Source organism: Xylona heveae (genome assembly GCF_001619985.1).
Source record: "Xylona heveae TC161 unplaced genomic scaffold L228scaffold_10, whole genome shotgun sequence".
Classification (NCBI taxonomy): domain Eukaryota; kingdom Fungi; phylum Ascomycota; class Xylonomycetes; order Xylonales; family Xylonaceae; genus Xylona; species Xylona heveae.
Window position 1 is genome coordinate 964,542 of NW_017264202.1, and position 13,707 is coordinate 978,248.

At 47.0% G+C, this 13,707-nt stretch overlaps 5 protein-coding genes across 5 annotated transcripts; 3 read left to right on the forward strand and 2 right to left on the reverse strand.

Annotated features, from left to right (window-relative positions):
* Positions 1-155: 155 nt before the first annotated feature.
* L228DRAFT_240984 (hypothetical protein) lies at positions 156-2,353 on the forward strand (the record flags this gene model as incomplete). Its single annotated transcript, XM_018331298.1, has 3 exons — positions 156-1,853; positions 1,904-2,056; positions 2,327-2,353. The coding sequence occupies 3 exons, from the start codon at positions 156-158 to the stop codon at positions 2,351-2,353; spliced, it is 1,878 nt and encodes a 625-aa protein (XP_018186020.1).
* A 921-nt stretch (positions 2,354-3,274) lies between these two features.
* Positions 3,275-4,423, forward strand: L228DRAFT_270535 (hypothetical protein; the record flags this gene model as incomplete). The annotated part of the gene is made up of 2 exons (XM_018335418.1): positions 3,275-3,520; positions 3,578-4,423. The coding sequence occupies 2 exons, from the start codon at positions 3,275-3,277 to the stop codon at positions 4,421-4,423; spliced, it is 1,092 nt and encodes a 363-aa protein (XP_018186021.1).
* Positions 4,424-5,105: 682 nt separating this feature from the next.
* On the reverse strand, positions 5,106-7,573 carry L228DRAFT_250166 (UPF0016-domain-containing protein). Its single transcript, XM_018333255.1, has 3 exons — positions 6,633-7,573; positions 5,666-6,572; positions 5,106-5,604 (listed from the first exon to the last, which is right to left on the reverse strand). The coding sequence occupies exons 1-3, from the start codon at positions 7,296-7,298 to the stop codon at positions 5,531-5,533; spliced, it is 1,647 nt and encodes a 548-aa protein (XP_018186022.1). The 5' UTR covers positions 7,299-7,573; the 3' UTR covers positions 5,106-5,530.
* Positions 7,574-7,752: 179 nt separating this feature from the next.
* L228DRAFT_285170 (hypothetical protein) lies at positions 7,753-9,137 on the forward strand (the record flags this gene model as incomplete). The annotated part of the gene is made up of 2 exons (XM_018336312.1): positions 7,753-7,915; positions 8,064-9,137. Coding segments are annotated over exons 1-2 (1,077 nt in total), but the record flags the coding sequence as incomplete, so codon positions are not given.
* A 2,197-nt stretch (positions 9,138-11,334) lies between these two features.
* Positions 11,335-13,457, reverse strand: L228DRAFT_240988 (hypothetical protein; the record flags this gene model as incomplete). The annotated part of the gene is made up of 6 exons (XM_018331299.1): positions 11,335-12,319; positions 12,379-12,762; positions 12,813-12,971; positions 13,009-13,092; positions 13,147-13,375; positions 13,427-13,457. The coding sequence occupies 6 exons, from the start codon at positions 13,455-13,457 to the stop codon at positions 11,335-11,337; spliced, it is 1,872 nt and encodes a 623-aa protein (XP_018186024.1).
* Between the last annotated feature and the right edge of the window lie 250 nt (positions 13,458-13,707).

Genomic DNA, 13,707 nt, shown 5'->3' on the forward strand with positions numbered 1-13,707 from the left:
AATGAACAGAAAGAAAAGTATCAAGTGAATGCCAGGTTTTTCAGTGAATGAAAGCTCGGTTACGCTCTCAGAACACACACAAATAACAAAGAGAACTTTCAGTAACAGACTCAAAGAACACACTGATGGACCAATTTTCACAGAATACTCCAACTATGATGAACCAAGGGGAGGCATCACAGATGGCTGCGAACGTCGAAACTCATGAGTTTACAACACGAGAACAATCCAGTCCGCCCACGTTTACCGAGATGTTGGTTGGAAACGAGCAAAACATGGTGTTTGAGATGCCGAACAATCAAGGTGATGTCGCTGCTTCATTAATTGAAATGAGTGGTCAGCAAGGTGATCAATTCTTCGTGGCAGGGAATGGGCTCAGTCCTTTTGAGTCACAGACTCAAGCTGCATTGTGTTCCACAAGCATCCACCCTGTCCAAGCTCACCTGTCGTACCAATCGCCTTACGCTCAAGAGGTTCAGCCCTATTACTCTCATGTGGCCTCTCAAGATCCTCTTCCATTCCAAGCCGATCCTATTACTCAAAATCTCCCCGCCCTTCAAACTTTCCCGGCTGTTCAGACCCCATTGTCGTTTCAAATTCCTGTGGATCCTCAGCTTGCGATGATCTCTGGTCCGAACCAGCAATATATTGGACAAGGTCCCCATGGGACATATGAGAATCCATATTGGCGCCGTGCCGAAAACTCCAAAGCTATGAATGGAAATGACATTTCTGGCGATGAATTGACTCCGCGAAGCTGGAGGCCGGGCCAACGGCCGCTTCACATTCTCGAATTGCTAACACATTATACCGAAGAGATCGATAAAGCTAGATACGAATGGGGCCTATTCGACGCTGAGACAAGACAAGCCTATCCGTCGGATCAGAGCCAGAATCGAAATGAGTACCGCGACAACGAATATCATTACAAAGTTTGCAGAGCACAATGTATCTTTTTGGAGAGAATGAGAGTGTATACCGAATCCTACCAGCAATCTGAAGATCATTTGAAGCCCGGAGATCCAGTTCGCGCCATATTTTTCCCGCCTCTAGTGCCGAACGATTTTCCGCCAATGAGGACTATAGCGCCAATTGGAAATGTCGGAGGATTCAGTGGCATTCAGAATGATCCTGCACTCCCACAAGCAATGGCGCAAGTGTGGGAGGCCCAGAAGCTTCAGCAGAGACAAGAACTTCTGAGGATGCAGAATAACGCATTTCACGCCTTCGATAGCGAATCTGCCCGGTTGCAAGGTCCTACACAGCCTATGGGTCCTTATTGGTCGCAAGAGTCTTTGGAGGGTTCCCAGTCAACGAATTTTCCGCGTCTTCATGATGATCATATCCCGGCGCAATATTTGCAAATGGCCAATTATGGAGACTCCGCTGGATATAGTTATGGGAACGAAGCCGGTATTATGATGAATGAAAGGCGCTGGAACTATAATCATCTTGGAAAGCCTTCGCAGCCAGCTGTCACTTTCAGCAGCGCAACCTGCCCTCAGCCGCCTGTCCTATTCGGAGAACCACCTTTTGATAACCTTAGGATGGTGAGCCCCGCAGATTTTCCGCAATATAGATCAGGAATTCATCAAAGTTCTCAGGGCGCGACCGCTCCAGGACACCAGGACGGAGCAAAAATTCACCGACCCGCTCGAGCAAGGGCCTCAAGAAAGAACAGTCGCAACCCGAAGACGACAAAAGTCAGCCGAGCCAGCAGACCTAGAGTTCCGGAGAGACGGACAAATGATCCTGTTGAAGAGGGCGCCGGCAAGATCTTGATGCCCAGTCAACATGTTCCCCAACAAGTGGCGGTTGGAGCGGGCAGGTTCATGAATCCGCCACCGGAGCAGGTGGGATTTAGATATGTTTTCTAAAATTTGCAAGCTGACACATGTTTCAGGCGAATGAAACTGCATCCTTTTCGCAAACAAGCGCTCTTGCAGCTCCTGTTGGTAATGATGAGACAGCTTCCAATAACTCAAACATGGTCCAGACGTCGTCGGAAACAGCAAGCATAGAGTCATCGAGCGTGGACGCAGATGACCCGACCGACGTGAGTTATAGTGCTGGGAGACCGATTGGCAGGGGCCGAGGAAGCAATTCTGGCAGACGCGGGTCCAGAGGCCGAGGTCGTCGTCTCGAGCGCGGCAATTAGAAAGTCTCAGGTGATAATATTCCCAAAGATTCGAGCTCCTCCTCAAGAGTTCAAAAATCTCTGAAGAAAGGCAACCGCACGCCTTTGAGCTTTCACACATGCTAAATCTCCCTGATGAAGGATTTGAGGATGAGTTGACACATTACCACTCTTCTACATTTGCGTCAGCTTCACGGTCCACCGCACCAAAAATAAAAGCAATTTAAAAAAAATCAAAAGTCCAGAAATCAGGAAAAAAAAAGTTTCACCCTACCCCATCTTAATGCCCATTCTTATTACCCCTAATCTTCCCTATCTGTCATTTTGTTCTCACCACATCGTCGTTCGTTGGAGTTTCATGTTACTGGCCCAGATTAATCAAGGCATCTGAAGATATATTTTCTTTTTACCGAGTGGCTTATCTCAAGGCTTTTTTCTGCGAGGTTCGAGGCACAACTTTGATTCAGTTTCCATGCCGTTCCGCCTTGTCTGCCGCAATAATGGTTCATTTTTCTGACGAGTCACAAGCACAAGTCCTTCGAAAGCGCCATCATGTAATCTGGCAGTTATTTATGTAAGCTCTGCAGCAAATAGCAGATTATTTCCTCTCGACATCTGTAAAATATGAAAGTGAGGCCTGATATGAGGTTGAATTGAAGTTGTGATCCGCGCTCGCCGAGAGAGGCAAAGGGTCGGTAGAACGGGGTTCGGTAACTTGAGCCGGAGGTTCGGCGCGCTTAGGCCGCAACTAAGTTAACGACGATCTACACTTAACTAACGAGTTAGTCGCCAAGCTGACCTGGACCCTGAGCCGGCTAAGAGTCAAAGAATCAGACGTGTGTAGTGATTTCATAACTCATGAACCTCGTTGGTATAGAGCATGTGAGCCCTTGGGCTAATGAGAAGATTGGTTCTCTAGCTGCTGCGATTTTATGAAGAGATACGAAATGATAGCAATTTGGACTTGCGCATCCTTCTCTGTCACAGGATATGCCTCTTCAAAAGGAGCCATATCTGACTTTACCCCGTCAAATCAACGAATGAATGTAACAAAGAAAATTTAAACTGGTCTTCGAGCTAACTCGAGAACATTCTCGCCCTTCTGCTCGTCTTTCTCTCAACAAATATCACAGCAAAATGTCTGGAAGAAAGCGCTGTGGCGACCGAGACACTGTCCTACGGACGGTAGAGATCTGGTTAACACCAGAAAAGAGGCTGTTCATCCATTCCAGCATTCTCATTTCCTGCTCGGAATTCTTTGCGGCTAGCCTCGACAAGGCCTGGACTTCTCACAGGGGGATGCTGAGCAAAAATGAAAATGCTCCAATTATCTACAAGTTAAATCTGGAGGAAGACCCTTGCGGAGATTCTCTCACGATACAGGTACAACTCCGTTCATAATACACTCACTTTAGCATCAATGGCTGACATCATTTGTAGGATCTTCAATCTAAGACGGCGATTCCGAGTAGCGATTGGGAGAGTGAACATATTCGGGATGAGACCTATTATCGAGCTTTCGAGAATATGATTGGTATTTTTCAACACGTCAAGCCTATACTTGAAGGCGTCGAAGATACGTTACAATTAGTCAAGCTGGCCGACAAATATGACTGTCTTCCAGTGATCAGTCGTGCCGTCCGCTTAGCATTACTTGAGAGCGACGGCAATGCATCTCAGCTTTATAGAGACATTTCCAAACAACCCGTGGACTATCTTTATATTGGAGAAATGACTAGGTCGTCCATAATTCTAAGGGAAGCCGCGATTCATGTCCTCGGCACTTGGTCAGGTACAAAGCAAAAATGTCGAGACACCGTTTCCCAGAAATTGTTTGATACGCTTTGTGAAAAGTACGAGCACCTCCGTCAAAAGAAGGAGCATGCCAACGAAATGTTGCTTTCCCTAAATTATTCCCAATCGATCTCTCTCGATTTTGCTTCGGTGAGCGAATCCATGGTCGCCTTGCTAATGGTTCGTGAAAACATAAGCAAAATATATTCCAACTGCTTTCAAAACAAAAAACCGGAGCATTTTGAAGGTAAACTCTATCGCGCGCTTGAGAAAAGCGCAAAGATTGAGCTGCCAAGTTCTAAAAAGATTACCAAACACTATAATGCACCATCATTCGAAGACGTACGCAAAGAATTAGAAACCAAAATTCGCCAGGCTTTGGGCGATCTACCACGCAGCTACTTGAGGGCGGATCAGACCGAGATCAATGCCGATTATCTCTTGTGCGCAAAGCTGGATGATGCAGATCTACCATGGAAAGAGGACTGGTAATCATGGATCCCTCCCACTTTGAGGCAATGGTAAGCGTCCATACCTAATATCTCAGGCAACTGCTAACCGATTACAGCATTTCGGGTATGTCGTCACGGCGTCCTTTTGACACGGGAGTGGTGAACTAGGGATTGATGTTTGGCCGCAAATTTCAAGGATTGCTCTAGGCCTGGATAATCGGAAGGAGCGGTGGGTACAATTGCGTGTGGGTTGGAACAGGTTCTATGGTCGAACGCTGCGTTTAAAATGTCGAATTTGTTCTGGGCCATCTTAAGAATTCCAATCTGGGTGGACATGTAACAAATGAAAGAACAAAGCTCTCCTGGGATCCCATGATACAAGCTCGAACAACATTCACTTAAAAGTCAGGTTTCTTTAACCCACACATTTGCCTGCCTTCCTTTTTCCCGTTGCGAAGCTGGAATTACTTCTCGACGAGGTTTTGATCTTCGTTATCAACGCGACTGTAGACGGGCATCTGAGCTCTCAATTCTGAGCCCATAACGAACCGCAGCTGTGGATCACGAAATTCCAATTGACCGGGCGTCTAATATTATACTTCATGGATTAAGACTAAAAAGACCTAATATGTCCAAAGAAATCTTATACTGATTAACTCTTCATTATAAATCTTAACTCTCCGGTTGAAAAAAAGAAAAGGAAAAGAAAAGAGGAAGGAAAGAAAAAGGAAAGAAAAGAAGGATAAAAAACAAAAAAAAAAAAAAAGAAATAGGACTTCCGCCGAATCCACTGATTATAATTCCATCATCATTAGAGAGCGAATTGACCCGGGGAAATGTAAGAATGTAGTCCTGATTCAACAACCATGCGCCAATCAAACAAATGTTCCCTGTATATATGAGATATTGTGCCGCCCAATGATAAGACAATTGGGTCTGGCGTTATAGAATCATGTCTTTGCACTCCAACAGCTTTAAAAGATGAAAGGTCAATGGAAGGAAGGTCCCGAAAATATAGATGCTTTTTCTTTTCGAAAGTTCAATGACGCCGTAAATATGTGGAATATACATGGGATGTGAATCGAATATTGGTAAAAGGGTCGATACGAAACCGCATGGAAATGCATTCACCGAAATCATAGGAAGTTTAGCCGTAATAGATAGCTTCGGCCAGATAAAGTACTCCGAAAATTAAGAAAGCGCCCGCACCACCAAGAGTAACTGAAGATAGATATGTTAGCTAGAAACCCAGATGGATGGAAATGAGGTGAATTTTACATACCCACTCTCAAGCTGACTTTTCCTGCAATGGCGCGGCCGCCAATCACTGCGGCAGCTGTGCAGATGGCGTGGCCAGTGATTGCGCCAGCCGTAACCCACCAGTAGTCGGAACCCGCTGCCATGGCAATGGTAGCAATTTGGCTTCTATCTCCCCATTCACCAAGGAAAGTCATAGCGAACGTCTGGACCCAAGCGGGAGTGAGCAAAAGTGAGCAGAGGTTGCCGAAACCAATCAGAGCCGATGACAGTGAGGATGATCGAGAGGGCGATGGAGAACGCGACGGAGATGTTGACGGGCTTCTCGGAGGAGAAGGAAGACGCGAGTTAGACCTTGTTTTTCGGGTTCCGCGGCCGGCTTCAAGAACATAAGGAGTAATGGAAGAGCGACGGCGATGTTTCTGGGCGATATGCTCCTTTTCTTCCAATTCCATCTCGACCTCCTTCATTTCCTCGCTGACGCCCTCATCTGGACTCATGCCATAACCTTCCCGAAGCATCTTCGCTCCGAAAACGAGGAATAGGATAGCCGCCAAAAAGTTGGTGAAGCGCTTCGGAATCAGCGTGGGCACGGCGTGGCCAAGCACAGCAGACAGAATTGTCATGGTAAAGAGGGCAGCGACGGCAGCCGAAAAGACAATAAGGCGAGGATATTTCATTGCCATCAAAGCTGCAACTAGGAACGTCTTATCTCCAATCTCGGAAAAGATAATCATGGACAATGAGAGGACATATGAGTGCAGCGGGTTGATCAGGGTGCGATCAGTTTCCTCCTCTGGCTTCGGAGAAGCCGGCGCAGGTTCAGCATCAGATTTGACAGTCGTTTTACCAAGGGCCAGCGGATCATCCTTGGATGTGGCAGGCACAGGCCTGGGAATATCATGAGGCTTATCCGGAAGATCGGTCGGTACCTAAAGTGATATTAGTGATATGCCAAACAACAATATGGCCTCTGCTCAGAAAAGACAAACCTGAAGGCCTCCTGCGCCCTTGGGTTTCTCCGAATCTCCAGTTGTTTTCTCCGTTGTCTTTTTGTTGGGGCTAGTCGCATCTTGCTTAATCTTCTCTTGCTCGCTGTGGGGCAAGGGAGGAGCCTCCTTTGGAGAATCGGGAGTCTTTTCTACCTTCGCCCCAGTCTGCCCTTCTTGGGCTTTTCTATCCCGCTCCTTTTCAGAAACTCCCCCTTCGGTACCCGTAGTGCCCTTCTTCGGAGAAGAGCGGTTTGGATCATCCATGACTCCGTCCTTTGAATCCGGCACCGGCTTTCCATTGATCAGTGTAGTTTCTTCCGATGTATCTTTTAACGGTTTTGGAGGAGGCTTCTTCCCTGGCGCGGTGACCTCTTCCTCTGTTTCTACCTTTGGCTTTTTATCGGTAGATAAATCTACCCACGGGCCGGCGTGGGGTTTCCCATCTTTGCCATCCACTGGCGCATCTTTCGTCCCAACTTCAGGTTTCAGCGTGGGAATTGACGCAGGAGTCAGATCATCAGCAACAGGAATAGCTTTGGGAGCATCTCTTGCGGCTAGTGAGGCATCTTTCTCTTCGGTGGCGGCACCGGTCGCAACGGATGACAACGCTGGAACGAGGAGTAGAAATAGAAGGGATGACGCCCGCTGGTTGACTCTCATCTTCATGGTGCAGTGCGTTTCAATTGGTTAATTGGAGGTCTGCCAGAAAAGTTGGGATCCCAAACAGCGTAAAGCTGCGGCGTAAGGACAGGCTCAATAAACTCTGGGGAAAGATGGCCCCGTATTGGATCTGAAGGTGTACCTCAGTTCATATGATTCTAAGTTAGGTAGCGAGAAGGATAGAGTGAAGTTAAAAGGCGAAGAGAAGGGAGGGAAGAGAAAGTCTGATCGTTGACTGAGGCAAACGGTCTCAGTTTACGAAACTGATGCTGAATTCGGGCAGGAGGGCGCGCGATCATCCCGCAAGGGGTCACCAAGTCACTTTCGCCTCGTGGCGCTTAATCCCAATCGAGACTTCCATTTTTGGCTGTCTACGTCGCCTGTGTCCCGAACAAGGAATGTCCCCCAATTGGGGTCGAGCTCGGACACCAGCTCATCGGCCGGGATATTGTGGGACGACAACATGGGTGTGCGCGATGCTTTCACAAATAATATGCACAACGATATATGAAGACGATCTGAATTCGTGATATTGGACTCACAGCGCAACAGAACGGGACTGGTTCAAGTTTTCACTTTCCAGTAGAACCTTTTTGAGCATTAAACAAAAGGGACAACATGAGGTATGCTGATACAGACGCGTCCACAATTGTGTTATGTTTGCCTCCTGCCTCGTCTACATAGCTCCACAGGATATAGCACCTTACACCAAGTACTCTTTTCTCTTGATCAACGAATCGGACTACTAATGATACCAAATTTGTTGATTAGCCGCAATTTCTTCTCAAATCCGAACGTGTCGCGGCTTAAGCAGCTCACCAGTAATCATAACCTCTCGCCCAGGGGCGGTTCCGTAGGCTATCCCACCCTTCCTCAGACTCCGGAGACGTCAAGCGGCAGAGAAAGAGTCTCCCAAAATACCAGCAAAAGCGATTATATTGACGACGCGAGAACACGCGCTGCTGTGCGCTCTTTGGCGGCCCTAGAACAAAATATTTCCCCACCAAACGATGATGCAGAGGATGACGAGTGGCGCCCTGGCCGCAATTCCGAGGACAATGAGGTTTTGCAAGACCCATATGTGCCCACGCGGTCTTCTCAGCAGATGCTAGAGCAGTACACCATAGGCAAATCTCTTCAGCGTCGCGAGCATGACGCCGAACAGCAACAAGGCAGGCCCAAACGTAACTTCATTGATCGGCAGCCAGACGCCTCAAGGGTAGAGTTTGACGACCCGCCTGGCAGCGGTCAGCCGACTCCGGTACCTGTGGGAAGAGCCTCGCGGAAACGAAAATTGGCAAATAGGAGTAATGAAGGCGACGAAGACGATGATCAGGATGACGCGTTTCAGCAAGATACTCGGCCGACGAACGCTGAAGCAAGGAGACGAGAGGCTCCTGTTGCGGCACGTCGCCAAGCTATTCGAGAGATGTCGACGGAGCATCATGATGACGATGCCGAAGATGCTCACGAAGTAGAGCAGCAGCAGCAGCGAGAACGGCGGGAACGGCGAGAGCAGCGGGAGCAGCGCCAAGAGAGAGCATCTGAAGATGCTGCTCGCGAATTCACACCAACGTCTAGAGGACAATCACATCTGGATGACGACCCCGGCAGTGTTTACCAGCAAGTGCAGGCTGAAGCTCGACGTCGAGTAGCAACTCGATTGCCCCCCAAAGTTCAGACGCGGCAGAAGTGGTCGACGGAAGAAACTAGCCTCCTGATCAGATGTGTCCAAAAATACGGTACATCGTGGTCCAGGATTGTACAGAGCGAGCCACTCTTCAATGATAGGGGTCAGGTCGGTCTCAAAGATAAGGCTCGAAATATAAAATTTGACTATCTCAAGTATGCATTTCCGTCTCTTGCTTTGTGGCATTTTCTTCTATTTCGCCAAAGGACTTGGGACAGTCAACTGATTATGCACAATCAACCATTTAGGGCGCAACTTGAGCTTCCGCCAATGTTTGAGTACGTTTCTCTCAACCGGCTTCAAATCAACAAGCTGAGAGAGCTTGGGATCGATTACGAAAGAATGTAGCCAAAGCGATGCCTTGGCTTTTTTTTTTTTTTTTTCAATTCTACTCACGCCGAGACATGTCGCTGTTCCACTCTGATATTGATGTCACCTTTTCAGCGTGCCATTCGGCGCCTTTTATGCATTTCGCTCCTGGCTATGATACCCGGGTCATTGTTGTACAGCAATGCTCACCACACAGGGCGAATGTGCCATCTCTTTGTTGAATTCGAACCATTAACGAGCAAATATAGTCCAAATTATTTTTTCCTTTTACTGCTTTTCATGACATTGTAACCCGCCATGTTCACTGCTGTGCCACTGTTACGTGTTCAGCGTTGATCGTGGACTCCCAAAGGACCAGCATCTTTGACGTCAAAGCACACAAGCTGCGTAGTAGTCTCTTGCCTTTCTAGTCCTCATTTTTCGATGATTTTCCTGTTACAACATCTTCCGGGCTGTATTATATCCTGAGCATTGTCGCCGCCCTTGCATCTCGGCATAATCTTAAGCACGCTACATCATGCACAATTCTTCTTCACAATTTGCATAATTACGGCACAAAGCTACCTGCCGTATGTATCTCATGTACAACGAATCTAGTCTCATCTATTCCAATTAATTCCCCCTCCCAGGGCGTCTTCCAAAGCACCATGTTCTAGTTTTCCTTTTATTAGATGTGCTTAATGCCATAACTTGACTGTCTTGGTCTTGTAAGCATGCTCTGTCCGGTAACTATGGTAGGTTGTGTACGTAGTATACACACCGACTACCCCTGTCCTCAGTCCAAAGCAGCGACTGTTCACTGTACTCGCATACCGTAGATTCGCTTTGCAGTTCTACTCTAAACCTGCATGACTTAAGCGCGTTACCCCAAGTAGGCTGTCATACTGTAAGTCTGTAAGTCTGTAACTATAGTACAGCCGTTGAACCGCTGAAACAACGTTCAGGCGATGTCTGAATTGCCGTTTAGGCTGTAGTAATGGGGTAAGTTATGTGGTAGGATTATTGTGAGGGTGCTGCTATAATTTTCCTTAATTTTTTTTTTAAATTGAATTCTGGACTCAGTGGTGATATTTCGTCCAGTGTACTGGGATGGACGCATGAGTTCATGTGTGATGACAGCAGTACAGCATCCAAACTGGATTGTGAAGATCTGTAAGTATTGGGAAAGGCTGTAGATATCACGGTATGGTTTATCTAGATACTAGAGTTAGATTCAGTCATGGGAAAACTGTAGTCTACAATAAAAATGGTCCAGATGGATATCGAGGGTTCAGTGATGCAAGAATTTGGCGATTCAAGCATTGAAGGATTCGATGATGTTGTGTCTGCTAGAATCTGGGTGGCTTGAGCAGATATCCAGATTGATAGTATTCAATTATCACACGTCATGATTTGGGGACTGATGGTATTGGGTAAATATATTTATGATTGAATGTATGAGATGCGACTGGTAAGGTTGTGCAGATGTGCATAGATTTCAACCAGGGTTTGGGCAGGTCTTCGTCCTATTAATCCTAGAATTTGTCTCCAACTGTCAGCTTCAAGGTATGCTACAGTTCAAATAGCCCTAGGGAAGCAAAGTGAGCATTTAGGTGGCCAGGCACGGCCGCACAGGCTAATTGATTTCTCCTGGATCCAGATGATACCGATAATCTATGCTGCTGTGCATCTAGACGCGGGACTAGGAAGAAGAAAGTGGACATTTGGCTCAGCCTCTCAGTAATCAAAACCGGACATGAAAGGTTACGATGAACAGTAATTAATCAAAGAGATGGCATCAGCATTATTACCACCGTTACCACTACAAGGTCACGCCTTTGCTTCGTCGAATTCATGAATCATGTCGCTCTCTATTCCATACCTCTTCCCCAACCCCCTCTTGATCGTCTTAGACATTAATCATCCCGAAAAGTGCAGAATCAGCAAATGAATCTACCATCTAAATTACCAGACAGTCAAATTCCGAAATACGATTGACCGAAATCCAAGACCTGCGAGCTGTAGGTACGGCCTATTTTCCGCCTAGCGAAATGGTGATATGAGCAATTTAAAGGTGCAATTGGTGTTCATTTTAATGCAGCCCACAACTTCAAGCCTGAGCCATTTCAAATCAGACTCGTCGTCTTTGGATACGGCATATCGATGGGTTTCTGTGAATACTCCATCCGTCTCTTTCGTTGGATGATCCACAAGGTGTTGTATAGGGATAACTTGAAGAAGGATATTGATCCTGCTGATTTCTCCAGTTAGGTGCTCGCGTAGCCATTCGAAAGAAATGTGTAATAACACGTCTGAGGCTTTTGTTGGCCATCGATCGTAAAAGTGGAGGCGGCTGTGAGAAGCATACGTGAAAGTTCTAATTTGCACATCTGTGTCAATTTTTTGGATCATCGAATCGCTAATTTTGACCCCAGTGAGTATCTCGCGGTTCTCAGCATTGCGAGGAGTCGAAGGGGGAGATTTGAGGCGGTCTTTCAACCCGGCAGAGGTGTCAGACATTTGAGTTGGGCTCGGTGCTCTATATATTTGCTTAGCCGGGCCTTGCTCTTCTGTTTGAGCCTTGCTGTGCATTTCCCTGTGTTCTGCACTATGACTCGGCGATTGGCCGCCTTGATAAGGCGATTCTTTTCGGGTACTATGCTCCAACGACAAGGGGGGAGTAGTAGCTGTCTCTAATTGTGTTTGATCTTCCTTTTCTTGCGACATGTCTTCCTCCTGAGCGGCAGATCCCATCGGCGCAATCGGCACTTTGAATTGTGATGAATAAGTTGCGGCGAAACGTGGTTGAGGATCTCTTGGGCCATTTAAGGGGGCTGACGCGTTTTTCATGTCCTCTGTGGTCTTCCGTGAAACTCTCTCTCGATCGGTTCTGATTGCGTCGACATCAATTACTTCACGCTCAGGGAGACGGAGTCTTTTCGGCTCGAGACCGGGAATGGTTGAACTTCCTGTTCTCTTTGCTTGTCGAGATGCTTTTTGTGGGTTGGGCGGCGTTTCTCGTCTTGATCTGGAGGCATGTTAGTTTTCGCTAATGGTTGGGGCCGAAGGACGGTAGGTTTGGCTTACTGGGCACTGCGCTGGGACGGACTTGTGGAATATTGTGCGGTTGATTTGGCTGCGTGTTCATTTTCTCTCTTGCCGTATTTTAGTATGACTATACGATCTGGGGCATAACTGTGAGGGCTAACTGTGACTGTGCTATTTTCGTCTCCCTCTTGAGATGCAGTTTGGGTTAATGGAGCTTGGTGATCATGTCCAGAGACATTGTTGGCGGATGCAAGCCCCTGGGCGTTGTTGACATTTGACTGGCTCCTGAAACTGCCTCCGTTTGCTGGCAGATTATTTGTGATTAAGTGAAGTGCATTTTGCGGGGTTGAATACGTTCTGCTCTGGTTGCTGAAATCTGTCAGCTCGCAACTAGGTCTATATTCATCATCGTCGTCCCCGTTCCTATATCAGATCAGGTCTACCGCAGTTCAACGTAAGACGTTTCCACTCACCTATGTGCACAATCTTCATCACTCATTTCCGAGGCGGAGACTGAGCTCAACCGATCGCGGCGCGTTGTATCAGAGCTGGAGTGCCTAGCATAAAGTGAGCTTCTTGGTCCGCGTCTGCAGCCGCTGATCGTGAATATCGGTTTCGTGGGGTCGATATTGCTTAGGATATCATGTAGTCCCGTATGAGAAAGCATACCTTTCATATCTTTCTAATGCTCTCGATGATCGGATATGGTTGAAACCTTGTTGCGCAAAAAGTTTGCGCAAGATATCAAGGATTCTGTCGGGGTTAGAGATCGTCACTATTAAAAATTAACTCTCACTATACCCTTACAATAGTCGATCTGGTGGGTTCTCCCAACTTAAGTTTTGAGGCTCTGCAAATTCAGATGATTTCTTCCGCAGATCACGAAAGGGTATAGGCTGGGAATCATCATAAAAAGTGTCAGTATCGAAAAAGTATTTTGCCATTCTACAAATTTCAGGCGAGGATTGCCGTGACATGTCATCGGACATTCTGTCGATCAAATTGTCCGAGGCATATTTCGCCAGGAATTTTAATGCTAAATTTTGGAAGAGTTTGCTTTTCGTCCCCCTGAAGCCAAGCTTCTCACATAAGTCTCTGACGCCCTCTTTTTTCGGCATGATGGCTCTGCAAAATTGATTAATGATAACATTATGCAGAATATTGGGGGACAGCTGGGTTCAGAATTGAATTAAATATACGTTTTTGTGTGGCGGCAGAATTTCTCTGTAGCCCCTTTTCCTTGCATAGAACGCCTTGACTTTTGTTAGGCATCAGCGGGAGAGGTTAAACTTTCTCTGCAAGAGCTGGGGTAGTCGTATCAAAAGTGTTGACAGAGACAAATGAGAATGAAGCCGAATTTCTGCCGGA

What these genes read in the sequence shown, in the direction of transcription:
- L228DRAFT_250166 (XM_018333255.1), bottom strand. Translation starts at nt 7,298, where the DNA reads ATGAAGATGAGAGTCAACCAGCGGGCGTCATCCCTTCTATTTCTACTC. An exon ending in AGGGCGCAGGAGGCCTTCAG is followed by an intron (nt 6,573 to 6,632) that starts GTTTGTCTTTTC and finishes ATATCACTTTAG; the next exon opens with GTACCGACCGATCTTCCGGA. An exon ending in AAAAGTCAGCTTGAGAGTGG is followed by an intron (nt 5,605 to 5,665) that starts GTATGTAAAATT and finishes ATCTATCTTCAG; the next exon opens with TTACTCTTGGTGGTGCGGGC.